This window comes from Canis aureus, chromosome 26 (genome assembly GCF_053574225.1).
Source record: "Canis aureus isolate CA01 chromosome 26, VMU_Caureus_v.1.0, whole genome shotgun sequence".
Classification (NCBI taxonomy): Eukaryota; Metazoa; Chordata; class Mammalia; order Carnivora; family Canidae; genus Canis; species Canis aureus.
Genome location: NC_135636.1, coordinates 8,284,898 through 8,310,028, shown reverse-complemented (window position 1 = coordinate 8,310,028; position 25,131 = coordinate 8,284,898). Strand labels below are relative to the sequence as shown.

Genomic DNA, 25,131 nt, shown 5'->3' with positions numbered 1-25,131 from the left:
GCCCTTTCCAATCAATCAATTAACAAACTTACTGATTCATCCATCCATGTACCCATCCATAACCCTCCTCATTCATGAAATATTTGTGATCTGAGCCCACAATATGAACTCCATTCTCCTTAAGACATTCAAAGGCACCAAAATTCCACAGCATCCCATGACTATCCATTGGCACTGATGGCTCTGAGGTGAATGAGTGTGTCACTGATGTACATGAGCCTGTGCCTGTTTTCACTATCAGCTCAAAAGGAGAATCCCTTTTCCCTACTTCTGTCCTTAGCAACTCCACTCCACAGTCAGGGTCCAGCTCAAATCCACCCTTCCACAGAGGTTTCCTCACCATCCCACATTTTGTATCAGTTTAACTGTTCCTCTTGGACTCCTGTGTCATGCTATCTTTCATCAGAGTTGTGCCAAGTCTACCTCCTTCACCAGATCTAACATGAGATGGTGGCTTATTCATCTTTGTAGTCTATCCGCATCTTTTGTGATGACAGAAGCAATAATGGACAGAACAGTAATTAAAACACACATGCACACAGAAAATGTCTGATATCCTTTAAAATATACAAGAGATGTCTGAAATTCAATCTCTGCCTTAGTACGGCACAATTAGTTCCACCTATAGCTTTAACTTAGCAGCACAAAATAAGCTGTAAATGCAGAAAGAAAGATCTCCATTTGTATTCTCTGCTTCCCAAACTTCAAATTGAGAGCAAGAACAAGCACCCCAAAATAATGATAAAATAGGTGAAAGTCTAGAGAGGATTGTTACCTTCTGTCCCAAGAATTCATCCCCAAGTCATCAAGCAACAACCTGCAGAAATAAAAGGGTCCTGGTGGCTCCACTGGGGAGGGCTGCTCCTGGCTGGAGACTTTCATGGCCAAGTCAGAGTTACACCTCTGGATATAGTCATCTTCTTGGGCCTTCTGGCGCAAAATGACCTCGATGATTTCCTTCTCCTGGTCACGGTTCATTCCCCGAGGGGGTGGGGAGGGCTCATTTAGATTTAACTGTGATGGTAAAAGGCATTCCGGACTCGTGTGGCCAATGTTTTCAAGTAATTTGTCAAGGACATCATCTCCCTCCTCAGTTTGAGAAAAATCTTTCTGAGCTCCCAAAGCTTGAGGTTGCCAGCCCGAAATCAGAAACGCTGGATTTGTGCTGCTGGGTGCTAAGCAGCCCTCCAAAGGTCCATACAAAACCCTCCCATCCCAAGAGTACTTCCCTGAGATATCCCGCACAATTACTCGGACGTCCGACAGGGTGCCCCCTGGGGAGCCCCCCGCAGGCCCTTCGGAGGGTGTCTGAAGGTAGGAGATGAGGGTGCTGTCGTTAAGCACAAAGAGCTGTAGGTTTGGGCTCCGGAACACCTCGGAGGACAGCTCGGGAGCCTCCGCATGTACGTTGTCGTGGTTTTCGCTGACTAGGCTGTGCAGCACGGCAGGGCCCCCACGCAGCGGGAAGTGGCCCAGGTGATTCACCAGGTGGGCCATCACCATGCGGGCGGTCAGAGGGATCAGCTCCAAGCTCCTCCTCTTCCGCTCTGGGAGCCAGGGTAAGGCAACAGACCAGACAGTGGAGAAGGAAGGTTAAAATCTGTACTTGGAATGTTGGATTTGTTTTAGTCTGGGCATTTTTTCCATCTGTTTTTTGACACTAATTCTACCTGAATAAAAGTACAATTTAAATAGATTACTAAAAGAACCAACTTTCACAAAGATCTCATTCTGAAAGGGATACTTAAAACCTGGAGATACAGCAGTAAACAAGAGAAAGTTTCCTGTCCCGGAAGGGCTGGTGGTTAAGGAAGTTCTGGGAGTTGGAAACCTGTAGCTGGAGAGGATCTGGTGGGAATGGTGGTGGGCTGGGGGTCCAGGCCCCAGGGGTTACCCTACACTCCCCTCACCAGGGTAAAGGCAGATTCTGCTATAGGAATCAATCAAGCCTTGGTAGATGGATTCAAAGCAGTTGGCTTCAAGATCTTTGCAAGAATGTATGTTTTGTTGTTTGGGAATTTTAAATATTTAACAGAATCTGATATATTAATTAACTCATGGAAATAGGCTTTAACTGAATTTGCAGTTGATGATAAAATGCCCAAGGGCAACTGACTTACACAATTTTTAAGGCTTCAGGGGCACCTGGGTGGCTCAGTGGTTAAGTGTCTGCCTTTGACTCAGGGCCTGATCCCAGGGTCCAGAATCAAGTCCCACATCAGGCTCCCTGCAGGGAGGAGCCTGCTTCTCCCTCTGCCTATGTCTCTGCCTTTCTCTGTGTGTCTTTATGAATACATAAAATCTTAAAAAAAAATTTTTTTTAAGGCTTCAAATATGTAGAAAGACGGACACTAGCATGTAAAGGTGGGCTCGGTGAAATGCTGGAGGTATAAGGGAGAAGCAGAGAAATAATCTGTAAGCATATAATGAAACAACCACTTAAGCTTCAGCATGGTCAGGGAAATTGTAATCTGCCAAAGTTAGAAAAGAACTATGTATTAATCCAAGTACAAGTGAAAACGAAAGTTTTAAATTTCAACAAAAAATATCACTAGATATTTAAATACAATAAGATTTACACTTTGGGCTTAAAGATTTAGGAAATACTTGATTTCTAAATTCACAACAGAAAAATCTGATATTTAAATACAAATAACTATAAATTATGCTTTCTGAGCTAAACACCTTCCCTCTCAGACATTAACAATTCAATGGATTTACCTATACAACATCAATTATACCACAATGTATAAACCTAGCAAGAAACTATCAAATCCTAGAATGTAAAAAATTCGGTGTGATGACTGATGAACAGATTGTCCTGACTTTTCTTGAATTTCTTCTTAATTCTTACTATTCTGTGAATAAGAAATTGCTGTATTCAATAATGTAAAATAAAATTTCACATGAATACTTCAGTTTTCATAGGCAGAGGTCATGTACATCCATCTCTGACATTAAATTCTCCTTTCTGACCCTCATACAAGAGCGTATGATTTCCATACAGCTGAGAAATTTAAATACCTCAACTAATTCCCCTGAAATCACAGTTATGAATGCCTTTGCTTTTGTGTCCATATTAACTTTTTCAAAAGTTACAGATGCTTTTTATTCATGCTTATCATTCCATACGAATATACACTCTGTCAGAAATGTTAATGCCCCAAACAACAAAAGCATGGCCAGCTGGGGGTTCAGAGGAATATAGTGTAAGACCCAGTGGGGTGATGACATGATGGAGCAGGCTATGAACTAATGACAAAGGTCCGATTTGGTGAAGCCCAAAGCACACAATTACTACTAGAAAACCAACTTTCCTCTGCTTTTACCTATGTAGGTTGTGCTTTCAATTTGAGATACATAAAGATTTGTATTTTAATGAATGTGTTTGAATTCTACAATGGGAAATTAACTGGAGTCACACTAATCAAGTCAGAGACCGGAACACACCCAGTAAAAATTCTAAATATCTTTGGTATTAAGAATAAGGAAAGGGAATATTTGTGAAGTCAAAATTGTTTTTCCCTGGCAGCCTTCAGCAGCATCAATTGCCTGTGGTTCCCTTAAAAAATAAAGAGAAAATCTAGACTCCATTGATGAGAAAACAATCTCATAACTTCTACAAACTATGAAAAAATATAATCCAAATATTTATCCTATTTTGCTAAATTTAGCGTTAAAATAGAAAAGCAGTAATTTTAGTTTGTCTTTGTAATTTTAGTCTTTCAATCTTTAGTTTTTAAAACTCCCCTCTTTCCTTATTATTATTTTTTTTAAGATTTTATTTATTTGACAGAGAGCACCAAAGAGCACACACAAGCAGAGGGAGCAACAGAGGGGGAAGGAGAAGCAGGCTCCTTGCTGAGCAGGAAGCTGGCTGTAGGGCTCCATCTTAGGACCCTGGGATCATGACCCAAGCTGAAGGCAGCCGCTTAACCAACTGAGCTACCCAGATGATCCTCTTTCCTTCTTTTTAAAGCAATTAGGCATTAATAATGAGAAATCTGAGCACCTGTGCATACAATCAGTGGCTATTCCTTGAGCTGGGCCAGCAGCCACCTCAGCTGTAGGTAACTGAATGTGTCTATTCCCTGTAACTATTTGAAAGAAAGTATTTATATCAAATAGTAGGCAATACCGTATGAAAGAGTCACTTGAAAATATTAGATAAAAATATAATATTGTTTCCCAGAAACGTGAGAAAAAAATAGTTTGGTGATGAATGATGACACTAAATGAGAAAAAAAAAAAAAGACTTCAGCTATCATCTTTAATTTTCCTCTCACTCTTAAGAGGGTGTACCCACTCACCAAGAGTGTCTGTGCATGCCAATGTATTTTTACTGCTTTGCTTTTTTATTAGAATGTTAGTGAATTTTAAAACTCCTTTGCCACCAAAGTTCAAAGTTATTTTTAGTACTACAGAACTATGTTAGGACATAGTTCCTGCATAAGGTCCTGAGGTTTTCTGGAGAATATAGCCAAAGACTGTTGTACATCAAAAGCAAGGTGGTACCAAAATTTAAATGTGCATTTTTAGGTTTTTCATTTTGCACTAACCTTTCAATTTTCTGCTATTTTCAAGTGACAAGTCATAATGTATGGTGAACTTATTTTAGGGATAGCCATGTGCAATGAGTCTAAATTAATGGCTTTCAGAAAAAGTAAGTTACTTTCCTTCAAAGACATAAACTGGGTGGTAGGAACCAACAAAAGAAATTGATCAAGGGTCATTTTGATAAGATATGGTTTGAATTTATAACCATGGTGGGGGGGGGGGGAATCAAGAAAATATTGCAATCTAAAAGAGTGGAAGTCCAGAAAGACAACTAAATGATTAAGCAAATGGAGGTCAATTGGGAGGACAGTATGAAAGTGTGCCATGTACTGTCCACCAGCACAACTAAAAGTTAAATCTATAGTCTACTCAGTGGAAAAAATCTCAGAGTAAATACTATGATATTCCTGAAACTAGGTTATTACATCTTCAATTCAAATTTCACCTTTATTACTTCTGATTTATGTACCCTTGGGAAAATCCCTTCACCTCAGATGCTCAACCTATAAAATCAGGACTGGCCAATTCCAGAGCCTTTTCCCCTGACTCGTGCCCCACTTCTGTCCTCTTCATCATCACCTCACCTGTCCCCTTCCTCTTGGCCTAAACCATACTCCAGACTCTGCAGTCTTGCAAGCATCACCCTGGACTCTGTGCCCTCACCTGGCTACTATCCTTCCTTTGTCCACCAAGGCCCTACAAGAAGAAGGTCTCAGGGTTCCAAAAAGTGATCCCCAAATCACATGCTCAGCCTATCTAGCTATAGACTAACGACCCATACCTAAAGTACTCAGCAAAACTCGCCACCAAATGCTTAGTTGGGAAATAAAACAGCTCCTGCTTTGGCCCCACCCTCTCTGATGTTTTTGAAGCACCTAGCACCACCAAGGACCTTCCATGGTTCCTTTTCCCCTTTCTTACCTTGACTTCTCAGCATGGATTCTTTCTTGTTTTTTTCCATGACTTTTCTTTCCTGGTGACATTCCCTCATTCCTTTTTCTTAAAGGGTCTTTACCCCCAAGTTTCCATCCTTGTGCCTAGGTTTTAACTTGCAGAGTCCGTAACATTTTTATGGATCTAACACTCCACACCCACATTTTTTTTTTTTTTTTTTACTTTTAACTTAGAGACAACTGAAGATTCACATGCACTAATAAGAAATAACACAGTTTGCAAATATCCTTCACTTCCTTGGTACTACCTTACATAGCATAGTACAGTACAGTATCACAATCAGGAAATTTTAACATTGATATGATTCATCAATATTCAGAGTTTACTAGTTTTATATACACTGTGTGTGTATGTGTGTTTGGTTCTATGCCATCATTTCACATATACAGATGATATACCTACCTTTGGATTCACATTTCAAGGCCCAGAGATAGGCTCTTATAATTTCAGGAAGAAGGGTGGTTGAGGAAGACATATAGTAGTCCCTAATCCTGACAATATGCACATTCTAAAATGGTCCCTATGCCATTAGCAGAATGACCCTCAAACTGAGGGATGTAAATCCCCACCTCTCTCTTTACGATGCTCTCTTAGCCTGTAACCCTTGACTAGATCCTTTCAAAGTCTGCCCATCCTTCTATCGTCTGACTTAGGCCCTTCCCCAGGGGAAGCTCCTAGGTGCTACTGTTCCACAAACAGTACACCTACATTAATTCTGTCTCTCCAGTTGCATGTAAAATTCCTGAGATATAAAATGAGCTTTTTTTCTGTGGGTCTCATAGGTCTGAGCCATATAAGTCCTAAATACAAAATTCAACTAAGATGAGAAAAGAGAGAGGAGGTGAAGAAACAGAAAAAGAAAAACTAGGAAGGCAGAATTTGCTATCACAAAGGAGTCTAGAAACCAGAAACAACTAGATTTTTAAAAATAACACAGCAAGCATGGACCAAAGGCTATAATCTTTCCTATTCTCACCCATGAGAATTAATATTCTGAAGAATCTTACCTTCTTCAACTGTGAGCAGGTTGCCCAAATCTGCTGATGCATGATATTGGACTGGTTCTGAATTCTTCACATTCGCCAGTGGTAAGAAGGGGTCATAATCTGGGGATGACAGGTCGGCTAGGGTCAGTGTATAGTGACTCTGTTGGGTGTATGTGCTTGAGCCACAAACACAGCAGTGCAGGACCTGTGAAAAACAGAAGGGAATGTGTTCCAGGGATGCAACTAACCTGTTCCCTGACAATCTGCCAAACTACAACAGCATTTAGAAGGTAGGTAATACTTGATAGGCTTGGTAATACTTAAAAAGACATAGAATCCCTTCCATTCTAAAACATCTTGCTATCTGCAAATTTATTTTGCTCCTTCTACATCAATGCCAATAAATATATGCTCAAGACAAAAGGAAAGTGAAGGTTAAAAAGTGTTTATTTTGCCACCCTTCTGGGTGGTTGTACACACCTAAGTCCTGCTGTGGTCCATCAGAATATTCATAGAACTTCTTTTTATGGTCCCAAACTCTACCGCCCAAATTTCTACCAACAATAGAATAGATATATAAATCATGGGCTTATTTTCACTGTGTAATACTAAATAGCAATGAGTGAAAAATCTACAGCTATTCACAATAGTATGAATGACTCCTTCAGAAATAATGTTGAATGAAGGACGTCAGACACAGAAGCATACACTGTGTAATTCCAGCTATACGAAGTACAAAAACGATCTATACTGTTAGACAGATTGGTGGTTACCCCACGTATGTGAATGGAGATAGTGACTAGTAGGGAGGCATGATGGGGGCTTCTGGGATACCAAGAACATTCAGTTTCTGCAGCTGGGATCTGGTTTCACAGGTGTGTTCACTTTGTAAAAATTCATCAACCTCTCACTTATGATTGATGCTGTTTTCTGGATGCATATTATACTTTAATACAAAGCTTCTTTTAAAAATACAATAATGGGGGATCCCTGGATGGCTCAGCGGTTTAGTGCCTGCCTTTGGCCCAGGCATGATCCTGGAGACCCGGGATCGAGTCCCACATTGGGATCCCTGCATGGAGCCTGCTTCTTCCTCTGCCTGTGTCTCTGCCTCTCTCTCTCTCTCTGTCTCTCATGAATAAAAATAAATAAATAAATAAATAAATAAATAAATAAATAAATAAAATAAAAATACAATAATGTTATTCAATAAATTTGTGAATTGTGTTAACTAGGAGGTAACTTTTTTATTGGTAAAACAATTTTAAGAGAAATCTATTAAGAAAAGAAATACTAGAAAAGAGATAAATTTAAGTGACTGTGGCTACTTTACTTGGCTGAGCCAGGGCTCACATAGGTTTATAAGCCACAAAGATGACAGGAGTATCTAATTAATCCTAACAGAGTTATTAAAATTTTGATCACTAAAGAAACCATTTAAAAATACAATAATACTTTATAGTTGAATTTCAACCATATTATCTTTTCTTGTATTTAACACATTTTAAAATAAGGCAACACAGTAATAAATTAATGAGTTGCAATATTTTTTAAAGGTTATTAGTAAAGGTGTTTTACTAAAAAAAAATAAACAAGACTGTCTCTAGTAATTATTCAATGGATACACAGTGCTAAATTCATAAGTAAGGCTTTCATAGGAGGGACTATAAAGCCAATATGGAAGGGATAATACAAAGGGTCCAGAGCAAATATCACACCTAGGCATCAGTAGGAGATGATATTCTAATATTTTAAATACTATAAAAATGATGACACTAATATTGTAATGTGATATATTTCCTTAATTTATTTCTTAAGATCTTTTGAAGCAAAGAGATTACTGATTCCTTTATACTTTTTTCTTCCTTTGATGAACAGATTTTGTCAAACTAAGGCTTATAAATATTCCTATAATATAAACAGTTCTTTTTAAAATTAAGTACAGATAGACCATATCACATGAAAACTGAGGGGGGTGGTGATGGTCAAACTACAGTTGTTTAAAGATGGCAGTCATGTGAAATTGTAGGCTTTTATTTGGTAACCATTGTATCTCTAAAATAATACCTGCTCTGTTTTCACTCCTTAAATTATTCATTTCTTTTAAAATGATTGAGCCCCCATATATGCTTTTCAAAAGGGTATAGTTAAATAAATAAACATGTAGAACATATTTTGGCAATTCTGTGATGCTTAAGTCTATACTCTATGTCCTTGAAGCTCAAATGGAGACTCACCCTATAGATATAATCCAGCAAAGGAGCTCTGGATGCATGCTGCTCCTCCAGGGCCACCGTGGACACTGGGTGGAGAAGGGTGTTCACTGGCAATGCCATGCACCAATCCAAAAGGCAGAGTAGCAAGGACACAATAAACTGGAAGAGGAAACAGGCCCAGTACCGCACATTGCAGAATTTCAAACTTCACTACATGTAATAGCAAACAACAGAACTGTCTCTGCACAATAATAATTATTTGGTAGGTACAAAAATGCAAAAGAAATAAATGAATAAATATAATTTTCACAGGGAAGACCATTAGGACCAATACAGAAGAATATCATAAAGGATATCTCTACGTATGACATTATTTATCATTTTGCCTTATGTTAAAAAACAAAACAAACTCTGGAAAAAACTTAGCAGATGTGCCACCTACCTTCTTATCTGTTTCCACCGAGGAGTACTCTGCACTTGGTAAAAGAAAAGCAATTGTGGCCACAAGGATCTGTATAAAAGATAAATCAAATCCATAATGAAATAGAGCATAGCAATAGTTTGGGAAACCATATGATAAGAGTCCCAAGATAGCCGTGCACTAAACCCAGCTTAGTGTCAACTCACTAGGGGAAGGTGATAAAAAGCTGAGTTGCCTGTGATCCTGAAAATCGGAAAAAGTGATAGAGCCATGGCTAGTCTCCATTCCACTCTGCTGGTGCTGAAACTGGGAGCCCCTGATGAAGGGACATTTCTCTCTGTGTGGTCACTCAATTCCCTTCATCATCCACACTTTATACTATGAAAGTAAAAAAATATTTTCAAAAAGAACTATGAAAATGTTTCCATTTGATTTTCTTATAAACCATCTAGGTCTCCATCTGTTGTCCTGGTATAAAAGCATCTCTTGTATTCTCAAAGGCATTCCTCTTTCGATGATAAACTTTAAGTGACCTTTGAACAATTTGGGGATTAGGGGTGCTGAACTCCCTGAACCTGCACAGTAAAAAAAATAAAAAAATCCATGTATAACTTTTGACTCCTGCCAAATTTAACTACTAATAGCCTACTAGTGGCTGGAAGCCTCGTCAGTAACATAAACAGTGGATCAACACATATTTTGTATGTTATATGTATTTTATGCTGTGTTTTTAGAATTAAGCAAGCTAGAGAAACAAAAATGTCAAGAAAATCATAAAATATATTTACAGTCCTCTACTATATTTATCCAAAACAACCCACATATAAATGGACTTCTGCAATTCAAACCTGTGTTGTTCAAGGGCCAACTAAACACAGTTGCCCTACAATACAACTTTACAACTTGCAGCATCACATATTCCTGTGTCCAGGGCTCTGCTCCACTCTAGGTCACCTAAGGTCTCTGAGAGAACAAAGTGATCTCACTGGTGAAGTCTGTCTAGGCCTGAGAGAAAATAAATCAGAATCACTTATTCTCTCCCTGTAACAGCACACAGAGACAAATCAAATTTCCTTGACGAGTTACCACTGGATATATGAAGAACAGGACATGCTTTAAAAAGTGTAGCTTTAAAAACTGACAGGAATGGATGGGCCTTATATGCAGGCACCTACAGAGGTGAGGAGGGTACATGCCTGTGCACAACAAGCATCCTCAGATGTAACCGACCTCCAGGATATTATCACTGGGACGATTCTTCCCGCTCCTTCTGTCCCTGTCTCCTACCAATTACCACCCCCAGAGGGTATTCCAGTAGTAATCTCATTCCAGCTGGGTAGTCACCCAATGGCAAAAAGCGTGATCCGGGGCTTCAGTCTGGGAGAGACTCCTGTTTCCTACAAAAGGTCCCCCCGCCCCCCGCCCTGCTCAGAGGGCATCATAACCAGCTGCCTTCTCCTTGTTAGCACCATCCAAATTACTCTAAATGAATGAAGCTCAATCTACAAAAGGTCTCTTTGTTGTGGTCATGTCTGCCTTTCAAACTTCCCAAGTGTAAGACTGTACCCTGGAACACTGGTGGCTTCTTTACGTAGTGCCTGAAATCACAGCTGAGAAGAGCCAGTGTGATTTAGTCTTAAAATGAATGACTCATATAGCAACGTAACAGACGGTTCTTGAACAATCATTTGAGTATCTGTAATTAAATACCGAATACCGAATATAAGAGGGAAATGCTTATGTTTTAGCATTACAGGAAAAGACTTACTTCAGCAATTTTCCGAGGCAGAGAGGTTTCAAACATCAGAAGCTTTTCCCAGTAGGAAACCAGCAACTGAAGAACATCACAGGCCACCTGAGCCACGATTTTGTTAGAAAACTATAAAAGGAAACAAAACCCCCAACTAAAGGACTGAACTTAACATGTATTCTTGTCCTAGGAAGAAAAGAATAGGTATTTCTTTCCAGCAATGTTTAGGGATACATTTCCTTGTTTGGCATTAATTGTTTGAAAAATGTGTCCTGGTACCAGGTAGTTTGTAGATGATCACCATCCTGTAACTGCCTCTTGTCCAGCCAGACTAGTTGTATTAACATTCTAGAGAAACAAGTAGCTGTCATTCAGTTATATGAAAATTAAAACAGTGATTTCAAATGCCTCATGCAGATCACATAAATCATAATTTTGACAATTAGAAGAAATTAAAATGTAGTACATTACTAAGTATTCCCTATGCGCTGGACCTTTACAAAAATTTTCCTCATTTTCGCATTGATAAATCTTCATTAACAGCTCTGCCAGGTAGATGTGATCTTCATTTTACACTTGGATAAATGGAGACTAATCAAGTGATTTTCTATATTATAAAATTAAACTGAACCCACATGTGTAATGTACTAAGAAATGTGAAACTTTGGGGACTATGAGAACATAATTCATATGTTATGGTGTATTCAATTACTTTGAATATGTTTTCAGAGTCTGGTGTGTGTCCAAGGTCACACTGGATGCTCCCATTTCTTGTTAGATGGCATGTTAATGAGGAGGGATGGTACCTACAAGGTCCACTGGCTGGGGTGGATGAAATAGTTGAAGACACCCTGTGCCTCTCTCCCTGGCCAGAGCCTGGGGCTACACTGCTATCCATACCTCATTATCTAGAGAAGAAAGGCTTGTCACTGATTTTGGGTCCCTGTTTAGGGAAACCTCTTGATATGAAGCTTAGTTATTTCCATACCAGAAGCTCCAAGTCACATGAAACAGATACCAATTGACCTCAGCACCACAGAGACACAGAAAAGTCAACATTTAGCATCTCAAAGTAACCGCACAGAACAAGAAAGAAGGTGAGGCAAAGGGGATTAATTTGAATTCTATAGAATAAACACTTCCTGACTGTCCCTTCCTGATAGGTGCAAAGTACACACGAGGCATGAATATCTGTGCTCAAGGCACTCTTCAGAGGGGGCCTCTAGGCTTCAGATGACCTTATGCTCAATGGCTCCTTTCAATCCCTCAAGCACTCTGGCTTGCTTCTGCCCCAGGGCCTCTGTACTTGCTCCCTTTTTTACCTGGGACATTCATTCCCCAGGTCTGCATGTAGCTGACACTGCCACATCTTTCAGACCATGGCACTAAAATGTCTCCTCAATGAGGCCCCCATGCCCATCCAGAGGAGTGGCAGCCCACCTCCGCCAGCTCTTCAGCTTCATCCTTTTTCCCTCTTATAGTTTCCTTATGGCATTAACAGCTATCAAGCTGATCTTTTGTACTTGTCTGCCTATTCTTTCGTGTGTTTAATTTTTCCACATCTTGTTCACCATTATATTTCTAATGCGTTGCATAGCCCTCTGAGGAGTGACACATGGTGAGTTTGAGGTGAAGATGGAACTGAAGGAGTTAAGAACACAAGTAGGTACTGGATGTGTTTCTGCTGCATCACAGTGGTCAAGTCATGAGGTAGAGCCAGAAGGCTGGCATGGCTATTAAATCTAGAAGCTAGAAGCACACAAGAGGACTAGGAGAAAATGAGAGCTATGATAGAGCAGACAACAAGCCTCTAGGGAGAGAGGGGTGAAGTGTGAGGGTGGGGCAGACAGCAGAAAGGCCACATTGTGGTGGGAGGGAGAGTTGAGCTTAGTCTGGAAGAATGCAGAAGGACAGTGTCTCTTTCCAGGCAGCAGGCAGCAGGCAGCAGGGCACTGTGGCAGGCAAGGCTGGGCTGGAGGGGATGCAAGTGGGGTGGGATTAATCACACCTGAATGCTGTGGGGGATGCGGGGGGAATAAATCACTCATGTACTCACTCAGCACATACTCATGGAGTAATGACCACATGTCAGCACTGATGGTGACAGATGGTAGCTATACTTGTGGTAGGGATGGCAGAAGGTATAGGTTGTTTCATCACTGTTGTACACCTGAAACTAACATCACACTGTGTCAGCTATACTCAAAAAAAAAAAAATGTAATCAACCTCATCCTCTCAAAAAACAAACAAACAAACATACAGGGGAAAAAATTCTGGGAAATGTCTGGATTTGGCTAAACTGACAAGTACCAAGGCACCAGCCACCATACTGCCCTGACACTGCACTGGACTCCAATACACCAACATCTTGATCTTTGAATATATACCAACTCATTTCTACCTCAGGGCCTTTGTACTTGGTGCTCCTTCTGCCTGGAGTGCCCCTTCCCCAGACACTGCCTAGCTCCTTCTCATTATTAATTTCTCCACTCATATACCACCTCTTCCCACTTAGAAGAGTGGGATTGCTCCTGGATGCTCTCTATAGTGTACATATGTAGTTGCTTGGCCAGTATCAATTCCCCTCTCTCTCCTTAACTAATAGTAGATTTTTTTTTCTAGGTGCCTTCCCTCTCCTGTGCAAGTCCTCTCTCCCAGCTCCAGGAGTGTGCCTGAACTGGCTGAAAGCAATCAGAAGATTTTATTCCCAGCCTCAGTCTTTGGTACATGGATGAGCGAGAAGCCGTGGCTAATGTGTCTCAGTACCCTTTACCAGAACGCTGTGATGGAAGTCCTGCTGAACATAAGCAAGGACACAGAGGACCCTGACTCCTACTGGCAGACATCCTCCAACCCTGCAGACATCCCACCCTAAGATGAAGGCACTGTGGACTATGGAGCAGAAGAGCCAGTTAGATCAGTGTTGACACTATTAATCTCCTGGATCAACCAACCTCAAATTCTTCCATACCCATGTATTTTCCAGCTATATGAACTAATACATTCCCATGTTGTGTAAGCCAAAAAAAATAAAAATAAAAATAAAAGGGGAAAAAGGCAAAAAAACAAACAAACCCAAACCCCAAAACAACAGCAAACAACAACCACAACCACAGGGCACAAGATGAACAGGGCAGACACAGTCCCTACTCTGAAAGACTGACACAGTCCTGGGAACAGGCAGGGACCTGTTGGTGTATGTCCCTGAATGCCATGCTCTAACTCTGTGGTGACTTGGTCAGGCCTCGTGCAGATAAATTCCTCTGGTGGCAGTATGGAGGACAGATCTGTGGGGGCCAGACTAGAACCATGGGGTTGCAGAGCACCAGGAAGCTCAGTTATTGGCAGAGGGAGTCAGCCCCAGTGAGGGATGGCCCTAGGGCAGCAGAACTCTATTGTTAAAGATGGTGGTGGGGTGAGGAAGGGGAGACTGTCCATGATGTCTCCTAAGATGGGGTAAGAAAAGGAGCAGCAGGTGTTGCTGAGGGTGGGGGCTCAGGCTGGGCTGCCTGGAAGGCAGGGTTGGCAGCTCACCTGAGCCAGAGCTGAAGCTGGCACTCTAATGCCTTTGGCCCACATCCTGGATGGGACACCTAAGTCTGTAACTACAGTTCAGACTTAGAATACTCCCCTGCTCCCCTGCCACCCCTGTTGCCCACCAGACACAACTAGCTAGGTGGAATTCTCCAGGTGCCTGTGTAGTGCACTGCTCTCATTTATTGCTGAGGCTGTAGGCTGGTTTTCATTCATACCCTCTGGGGAGCATTTCAGCCTTCTATGACCATGTCCTTCCCACATCCGAGGGAACACTCAGGTCAATCTTGACAAGTGTTCCTGAAGGCAGGGTCACAGCAGAGTGGTGCCCAGAGCCATGTGGAATCCACAAGGCAGGAAGCCCTTCCAGGGCTCAGGCTCCCTGTGCTGCTGGGGCTGGGCATCCTCCTAGCTGAGCCTCGAGGCCCCTCTCCTTAGAATTGTTCTTTTTTTTTTTTTAATATTTATTTATTTATTTATTTATTTATTTATTTATTTATTTATTTATTTATTTATTTATTTATTATAGTCACACACAGAGAGAGAGAGGCAGACACACAGGCAGAGGGAGAAGCAGGCTCCATGCACCGGAAGCCCGACGTGGGATTCGATCCCGGGTCTCCAGGATCGCGCCCTGGGCCAAAGGCAGGCGCTAAACCGCTGCGCCACCCAGGGATCCCCTTAGAATTGTTCTTAGTGGCCATGCCTTTCCTGCTAGGTCACCTCCTTCAGTAACAGTACCAACTGGCACAGGAACACAGGCCTCAGAGAGAGGCAGGCAGGGAGCTGTCCCATCCATGAGTTTCCCTCTGCTATTCCTAATGGGGAAAGGGAGGCTGATTTGGCTCATCTTAGCTCTCTGATTTCTTAGCAATTCAAGCTGGAGTGATTTCATCGACCTTCTTTGTTTCCAACATGGGGCAAGCAAGAGTATCTACAGGGGTGCAGGCTTCAATGGGGCAGTCCTGCCCTGTGCTGGGAGGCCCCCATGGACTATGGGCTTCATGCATTCTTCTGGTGCCTTATGGTTTTCCTTCTATTTAGAGAAAAACTAAAGAAATGTTTGAAAATGTGGAGAACTACAATGAGAAAATGTAAGCCCTCATATCCTTCTACTCTTGTTATCAATTTCCATCTCCTTTCTATACTACACAGTGCCATATAGGTAGAAGGATAGCTATAGAGACATATCTACATATCTCCTTCATTCTTAGACACCACTGAATTCTTAACAGTTTTTCCAGGAAAGGGGTAGAGGTGGGAAAGACACACCACGTTCAATATATATTAATAGATTTAAGAAAAAACTAAGACTTGAAAAATAGATCTTAGAATTGAGAAAATAGGATATTAAAAAAATTACACTCTGCATATATAATTGATATCCAACTTTTTTTTCCCACTTTAATAGTTATATATGACTATCTTCCTATAGCTTTTGCAATTGTGCAAAAGGCCAGACAAGCCAGGGTATCTTGGGTTTGACTCTGGCCAACTCTTTACATCCCCATCAGCTTATTTTCCACATCTGTGAAGCGAAGATGGCAATAACCCTTCATTTCATATGGTAGTAGTAAGGATTAAAAGCAACAATAAAGGTCAGTGCCCTGCTCCTAAGTATCCTGATTCAATCAATTTGCTCTTCCTCGCCACAGGGATCAGCAGCAAGTGCTTTTCTAACTTTCATGATATAACTGGCACCTCCGGGTGTTGTGGAGGACAGAACGACAGGACAGGGCAACAGAGGCAGGCGGTCAGAGGGCATCAAGCTTGATGAGGAAGGGGAGTGGGTGAGGAGGGTTGCTGTGAAATCAGGCTGCAAAGGCAGGCAGAGGCGCGACCAGAGGGCTGGATGCCAAGCCACGGGCTGCGGATGGCCCTGACTGCTTATCTTGTGGGCTGAAGCACAAAGAGTGGCACAGGGGCTTGTCAATAGCCTGGTGAGGACTGTCCTGGGGTCAGCAGCACATGACAGGCAGCAGAGAGGCGCAGGCCTGAGCCTGGATGCCGGTATCGGGTGAACAGTTCGAAGTTTGAACTTTGGCTCAGCCAGACTCTAGAGCCTGGAATGAGAGGGTCCTTAGCTCTCCTGCACTTCAGTTCCTCTACTGTAAAATGGGAAATTGCTTCACACCTAAGAACTTCCACAAACCCCCAGCACAGTGCCTGGCAGGGATTAGGGGATATAATGACAGCACTGCTAATTATTAGCACCATTTCTAAGCAGGAGCCAGAAAAGGACCTGGCAGGATTTGAGCTCTGGTCTAGGAAGTGGCAGTATGTATAAAGGTTTTGTTTCTCATGTTACACGGATCTGTTCTTGGTGCATATTCTATTACTTATACCTGCATGGCGGTGGGCTCATGGCCTGATTTCTCTGGGCCTTGCTTTCCTCTGATGTGACATAGGAACTGTACCATCTACCTTGCAGAGCTGCTGTTGTGAAGATTATAGAAACTTTATCATGAATCTGGCCCAGCATGACTGTCCAGTGAATGGCAGCTCTTCTTTTCTTTAAGAAAGCAAAGGAAGAAAGCCATCCTAAAAGTAACAAGGTCCAGTCAGATAGTGAGCATTTAGGGCTGTTAACTAGGAGCTATCAGGTCTCTCCTGGTCCTACTGAGGAGGCCAGGACATGAAATCCCACTTTCTTGTCACTATTACCAGCAGATGACAGTTGTGTTGCTTGCCACAGAAAGTACCCAGCTATCAGAGGAACCGCATATGGCTGTAGGGTGCTTGGTCCAGAAATGCTCAGGCTATGGTCGGCCAAGATGCAGCCACCAATGGGGAAGCAGCTGTTGGTGGCCTCCCTTGGGAGCCTGACAGAATGTTCAACATGGCTCTTAGAAAAACAATTTTTGATTAAAAATCGCTCATGTAGGGGAAAATAACGATGGGGCTAATTCAAACTAGAATGGGTTGAATATCTGGGATACAGCTTATTGTCAAATACATATCACAAATTGGTAATACCTTCAAAGTGACACCTATCACGTTGATAGCCTCTTTCAGCTGAGGATGGCTTGTACACTGTGCAAGTTCTTCGCATATCCAGACTCCGAGGGAGCAAATAGCAATGCATCTTTAGAAAAAGAAGTAAAAGAAAGGAAACTCAAAAAATTTAATATATTTTCTTGGTATTTTCTAGTGACAAAGTATTTTAAATCTTTTTTACAAAATGGCCAAAACTACAGACATGTTAACAGAGTGTCTTCCTGAGAAAAAAGATAAGAAGCCCTCAATAGTCCAGTTTTCAGGACACATAGAAATATTGATATTGGTTAGTAATTAAATATTTAATGAAATAAATGATCTATTTCCTGTTAGTAGTCACAGAGCACATATCAATTATTTTTGTTGACATTTTTAATTACATTGTATTGCTTCAAGATAGTTTTGAGGAAGAATCAAAAACATGAATCTTAGAAAATGATTGGAAACCGAGTTTTTAATTGTTTTCCTTACAGTAAAATACACATCTACTACATATTTCATTATAAAGAATACCTGAATACAACTGTCAGAATCAGCTGCCCTGCTATTGCTTTTAAGCAATATGTTAAGACAAAGCCTTCTTCAAGTTGCACAGTCCTTTAAAAATTACCTTTTTCAGTTATAAATCAATTTTAAGTGGTAATTCTCTGTGAAATTGATATATTCTACTACCTTTCTCAATGATCAAAAAGTCATATTCCTGTTAATTTTTTCTGAATGCCCACATATAAAATTAAAATACTTGCTCCCAAACCTGTTCACTTTCAGAACAAAAGAGGGTTTTCAAGCCTATACTCAGAACCAGATGTTATCCATAATATGTATATGTTGTTCTTTGTACGAAGACGTCATATCCAGAGCTAATAAACTAAACGTACTGCTCCGCTCTCCACAATGAAAGTTCTTTGCATTGAATATAATTCAGCAATTAAAATTAATATATTTTGAGGCTTTAAAACCACCATGTTTCACTGGATTCTTGCCTCTTTAAATTAGGATAGGTTAAGTGCTTCACAACAGGTTTATTAAAAGCACTTGGGAAACTATGCCACCTACCAAAGTGCACTCAGGGAAAGCACGTGGCCCAGTTTACAAGTATACGTGGTCTTTTTTGATTCTCTGACATCAGTATGATACAGGAGCTTGACACGGTTCAAACTCTCAACTGAGCAGTCACCTCTTGCCTGATTCCAACACTTATTCTCAGTCTACAAAAGCACTTTATATTCTTAGTTTGTACCTGTTTGTCACATGTTCTGTACGACACAGAACAGCCTCTTTATTTTCCCCCAGCTTAACTCAGACTCTGATTTTCAACCCACTAAAATCTATCCAACATGGAATTAAACGCTAAGTCATATTTTTACCACTTTAAGAGCCTCTCTTCTTTTGCAAGCTTGCATGTATGTGTGTATATAAATACACATTTTTTTTTACAATCCATTAACCTATCTGCTAAATATAATTCATTAAGAGCAAAGATCTCTCATTTCTTAGGAACATCTCCATTACCCCGTAACTATTAGCTTTGCACACTGGAGAACATTTTTGATCCATAAAATGGTTTCATAATGTGAACTACTCTCATCTGCCTTGAGTTTTTCAGCCACACTAGTTTATAAGCAGCTCTTCAATGCCATTTTCTCTTTGAAATTTATCATTTACATTCCCCATTTAGCATCTTTACTATTCTAACATTCTCAATTATTCCTTATGCCTTTCAGTTTCTGTCAGAGTTAAGTTCTCTGTATTCCAAATATGTCTTTTGTGATCCCAAAAGAGTTCTATTTCTCAAGACTTTTCTTTTAAGCTAATGACAGTACCACCTTCACTCTCCTTTAAATGCCAACACACTCTCTGGAGACCATTTGCTACTTTGCCATCTCACACCATTCTGGTTTATGTAACAGAAACTTAGTATTTTTTTCTTAACTTTTCTACATTATTATCACTCATGACTATAACTATCTTCTCTTGTAATTAGCCTCCATTTATTTGAAATCTTGATCATATTTCTCCTTACATCCACTTGCATGATCTAAATTTCACTAACTCCATGTTTCATACACAGCTAATTAAGACTGAACATATCATACACATTTCTTTTTTTTTTAAGATCTTATTTATTTATTCATGGGAGACACAGAGAGGAAGAGACATAGGCAGAGGGAGAAGCAGGCTCCCTGTGGGCAGCCTGATGAAGGACTCTATCCCAGGACTCTGGGACCTTGCCCTGAGCCAAAGGTAGATGCTCAATCACTGAGCCACTCAGGTGTCCCATCATACACATTTCTATTCGATTTTTCACTACAGAGAAATTTGGCTTCCTACGGTAAAGAAATAATGGGGGGAAAGGTACTGCCAAGACATGTTAAAGGTCTGAATGTCATAGGTAAATGAAAAGGACAATTGAAGGATTTTTCCCAAGTTTCTGGATCGAAAATCTGGGTAGAAGATGGTGCCCTTTACTGAGATGGAGTTGGAGGGACAGCCAGGAGACTAAACGGTTCAGTAGTGGTTGTGTTAATTTTGCATGTGTTAAGACATCCAAGTTGAGATGTCAAGTAGACAGCTTAATACATAAGCCTGAATATATATAATGGTTCACAGAAGAGGCCAGTCAAATAAATTCAGTATCATCAGTATCAACAATTCAATGGTATTTAAAGCCTGGTTACAATGAATAAGAGAATCTAGGAGAGTCATAGAGGGAGAAGAGGACCAGCCCTAAATCTCGAGTCAGTCTAACATTCAGACATTAGGTGGAGGAGGGAGACAGAACAGGAGCAGCTGCAGTGATATAGGAATAAAATCAGAAGAATATATTCTAAGGAAATTGCATTGTTCAGGAAGAGAGGAAAGACAGACTAATTCCAGAATTAGGAAGACAAGTATGCATATTAAAATTCCTAAGGTAATGTCTAAAAAAATGGAGTCTATGATTTCTACAACAAGAGAGACAATAAATGGAATGTGGGGGAAAATCATCTGAAAGAAATGAAGGAAGAAAAGGAGAGGGGGAAAATGAAGGCAAGAAAAGGGACAAAATGAGAGAATACTGAGAAGGACCAATAACAAAGTATGAAGGCAGATAAAAGAAACACATCCAAATGTGTCAGTAATTGCAGTAAATGTAAATGAACTAAAGATTCAGTTAAAAGATCAAGATCAGACATGATAAATATATAAAATAAAGAATTGCAATTTTTGCTAAGGCATTCTTTTTATTTTTAAGGATTTTTTTACTTATTTATTCATGAGAGACACACAGAGGCAGAGACATAGGCAGAGGGAGCCCCAATGTGGAACTTGATCCCAGGACCCCAAGATCATGACCTGAGCCAAAGGCAGATGCTCAACCACTGAGCCACCCAGGTACCCCTTTGCAAAGGCATTTAAAGAGAAGAATATAGAAAGGTTAAATTTAAAAGGATAGAAAATATTATTTTAAAATATCTGAATCGATATGAGACAAGAGGTCTTTAAGAGAAAAAAAATCATCCTTAGAAATAAACAGGGTCAGTACATAAATTAAAAAGATATGATTCTCTATAGAGATTTGATAATTCTATACTTCTATGCAGCTATTAATATAGCTTCAAAATATGTAAAACAAAGACTGACAGATATACAAGGTAAAATAGATGCACCATAATAGTGGGAGACTTTAATACATCTTCCACAGTAAATGATTAAGATGGTGAAAAAAATTAGAAAGGATGTAAAATATTTGAAACACACGATTAAAATATTAATTGAATGCACATATCTAGAGCAGTACACCCAACAACTGAAGCAATGGTATATACATTTTTTTAAAGACTTTTATTTATTTATTCATGAGAGACAGAGAGAGAGATAGAGAGAGAGAGAGAAAGAGAGAGAGAGGCAGAGACACAGGCAGAGGGAGAAACAGGCTCCACTGCAGGGAGCCCGACGCGGAACTCGATCCCAGGTCTCCAGGATCACACCTTGGGCTGAAGGCAGCGCTAAACCGCTGAGCCACCGGGGCTACCCTATACATGTTTTTCAAGCCTACACAGGGAATTTGCAAAACGTGACTATATATTGGACCATGGAGCAAATCTCAATAATTTCAAAGACTGTCATTTGGCAGATAACATATTTGATCTGTGATGCCTTTAAGACATCAGTAACAAAAAGTAAAAATAACTATATACTTAGGAATTAATATATTTCTAAATAAATCATGACTCAGTGAATCATAATGGAAACTGAAAGAAATCTGTAGTGGAAAAATATTACATATCAAAACATACAGAACTCAGACAACAGAGCACCTAGAAATAAACAAATTTAAATGCTGACATTTGTAATGAAGAAAGGTTGAGTTAATATGCTGAATTAGGATACTATTATATTAAGATATCAGAATTAATATACTGATAAAAAAAGAGAAGAAATGACAGAATGTAATGACAGTAGAAGGAAGAAAGAAAAAAGAGCAGAAAGTAGAGAATAAAAACAAATTAGAATAAAGAGGCTGAACAAAAACAAAAGTATGTTCTTTAAAAAGACTAACTAAAGTGACAAATCTTTAGCAAGACTCTTGAGAAAAATCAGAGAATATATAATAAGGTCAGGGATTAAAAAGTGTATATAGCTACAGGATGAAAGAGATACTAGACAGCAAGAGGATAATGGAGGCATCATGTATACCAGCATATTTCAAAACTTAGATGGAATGGACAGAGTTCTAGACTAGTTTATCTAAGCTGTAAAAAAAAAAAAAAAAAAAGAAAAGAAAAAAAAAGAAACCTTATTATTCCTAAAATCATGGAAGAAAGTCAATGGTTAACCTTCTCATAAATAAATGACCAGGCCTGAATAGTTTACCATCAAGGTCTAAATACACAGGAGTACAAACTCTAATTTTACAACAATTCTTGCTAACTACAGAGAATGAAACAATACTTCACTCATTCTGTGAGAATATCTAACTCTGGAATCAAGCCTGACAAGGACAGGATGGGGAAGGAAAATTACAGGCCATAAATATAAATGCAACTTTCCTGAACAGAATGTTAGTCAAGTCAGATCCGGTACTGTATAATGCAATTAGAGTTTATTCCAAAATTCAAGAGTTTATTACCAAAATTCAAGGTACCCTAATATGAACAAATTGATAATGAATTTATAGCTGCTGGTAACAGGAAACTAGAAAATATAGACTAAGTTATCCACCAAAGACCACTGAAGAAATTAGTCAAAATACAAAACAAAACAAAAAACAAAGAATCCACCCCACCCCAATCCAGAAAGCCTTAAAATCATCAAAAGAGCTAACAAAGCAATGATGGTTGGTAGGCTGCTAGAGAGAGAGCAGGGCAGGAGCTGAGTCCTTGGAGGCGGCAGTAGGCTGAGCTGGGCTTCTGGAAACCTTGAGGTTAGAGGCAGAGGATGAGAAACTGATGTTCCCCTCCACTGCTTTAGCCCACTGCTCCCAGCTTGGGCTAAAAGGGCGGTTGCAACTATTTATTATGTAGGTGGCCCAGAAAACCTCTATATTGGTAACAGACTGCTAGCAACCTCAGACACCTGGCAGAAGCAACCAAAATATTTCCAGGCATTGCTAAATGTCTCCCTGGGTACAAAATCACCTCTGGTTGAGAATTACTACCCTATACATTATACCATTTTTATAAGTTTTCAGTTTATCCTTCCATTTTCTTCTTCATTAAAAAATAACAGAGGATACATGTATATATTTGTAATCTTATTTTTTAATTCTACAAAATGTAGCATGCTATGATCTTCTGCACCTTACTGTTTTCACTTAATAAAGGCACACTTTAAAGAAATTAAATAAAGCATTTTCTTGACATAATTCTTACTATACCTTTTATGTGTGTATGAGTAATGCGGAAGTGTTTTTTTTTAAACATTAACTGTTTACACATAAATTTGTATGTATCTTAAAATCCTAAAATAGTTTACCTTTTAGTCAACATTTACCTTGCACATTCATTTGGTTCCTCTGTGGCATTCTTCAGTAAAATATTTATGAGGTAATGCTAAAAACACAAAATTAAGTTAAATAAAAACTTTGTTTAGTAGTTGGTTTCCCACATGTTCTGACTGTGTTCCAGGCAGTCAGGAGTTACTGATGGACCAGGATGCTCTGGAAAGGCTCCCATCAGGGAGAACCTGAGAGGAAGGAAACACAGGGCTCAGGGGAGCAGCCTGGTGAGGGTCTTAGCCAGGGCCTCCTGGGCAAGTAAACCAGCCTGGAGAAGAGGGCTTCTGGCCATGCAATAAAAACCTAGCAAAGCAATTGAGACTTCAGATAGGAAAAGCTCAGTTTTTTTTTTTACTTCAATTAGATTATATATTGTACGTTAAATAATATATTTTAATTATGTACCATAAGTAAATAGATAGATTGATTCTGAGATTTGAAAAGCATTTTTGTTTGCCCCAAAGTCAGTTAAGGAGAGAAAAAATACTTTACTTTTATTCTCTAAGGAATTAATAACTTGACATTTCAAACTATTAGTAGTATTTAATCAGGCTAACAATGGGACTGAATATTTGGCTTACTTCAATTATTTCTTATAAACTCATTTGATGCACTAATGCAGCACAATTAGACCTAAATTTACTACAAACGATGATTCATTACATAATTACAATCCATAGGCATGATAAGCAGATCTAATAAAATACACCCAAGGAACATATCAGTTCTAACTGCAATATGCTCTGAATCTAATACATTTAATATCCCCCTAAAACAGCCTTCCGGAAAACAACAACAACTACTGAAAGATTTAAACAATAAAGCAGAATTTTCAGAGATAAGTAGATCAATGTATGATAATGGAAGAGATAACCACAGAGCTAGAATTGTAAAATACTAAACTTGAGATTCATTCAAATGCATGAGGTACCTTGACATCTTCGGTTCCTGTGATAACTTCCTTAACTTCCGGCACAGACTGTAGTAAAGGGATGTCCCGGTAGGTATTTGGAAAGCAGACAAGAGAACCGAGAATGGTGAGAGCTTCTGAATGAGGTGTCTGCACACACACGCACACACATACAAAAAAAAGGGAAAACACTCATTTTTTTCTTTTTCTAAGTCATAAACTTTACATAAGCAACATGCTTTGTTTCATGATTTTGGGAGAAAATCTTTACAATTATTTTATCCTAGATAAGAGGTATTACACTATGCCGGGTTATTTTCCTCCAGGTGAATATTTAAGTAAGAGAGGTTTGCCTAAATGAAAAAAGTTCCAAGGAATGGAAAATATCACTATACTCATATAAAACGCATTGTGAAAACTGGTCTGCAGATACATTCAGAGTCAGAAGAGCAAATGACTCAATCATGATTTTTACCTTTTATTTTTATTTATTTTTTAGTCAATGTTCTTGACAAAGCAAGGTAAGTGATATCAACTTAATATTATTAAGACAGTTAACAAAAATTCATAAGGAAGAGGGGTTGGGCTCAATTTCAGAAAGCAGAGAAAGAGAGCAGACACCACCTACCAAATTTCCTGTCTCATCAAGAACTACTTTGCAAAATAACACATAGTGTCTGATATCTAGTGAGATACAAAATTACTTGTTTGTTCATTATTGGAATTAGGTATATATTAAAGGAGACACTTTTTTCTAGATTTCAATCCAGCTAACACTTACTGGCAGCTATGATTAGCCAAGAATGGGGCAGGCACCAGGATAAC

At 39.6% G+C, this 25,131-nt stretch overlaps 1 protein-coding gene across 10 annotated transcripts in view; it reads right to left on the bottom strand.

Moving 5' to 3' along the window:
- RALGAPA2 (Ral GTPase activating protein catalytic subunit alpha 2) overlaps positions 1–25,131 on the bottom strand; it is a 321,681-nt gene that overhangs the window by 112,272 nt on the left and 184,278 nt on the right. For all 10 annotated transcript variants that reach the window (XR_013364745.1, XR_013364747.1, XR_013364748.1 and 7 more), the window contains 8 exons: positions 24,328–24,456; positions 23,393–23,451; positions 17,396–17,504; positions 10,903–11,013; positions 9,156–9,224; positions 8,735–8,872; positions 6,519–6,702; positions 776–1,547 (listed from right to left, as the gene is read on the bottom strand). Coding sequence is in view for 2 of the 10 variants with exons in the window: in XM_077871986.1 (XP_077728112.1) it covers positions 776–1,547; positions 6,519–6,702; positions 8,735–8,872; positions 9,156–9,224; positions 10,903–11,013; positions 17,396–17,504; positions 23,393–23,451; positions 24,328–24,456 (1,571 nt within the window). In the remaining 8 variants the exon portion in view is untranslated. The remainder of the gene's footprint in view (positions 1–775; positions 1,548–6,518; positions 6,703–8,734; positions 8,873–9,155; positions 9,225–10,902; positions 11,014–17,395; positions 17,505–23,392; positions 23,452–24,327; positions 24,457–25,131) is intronic.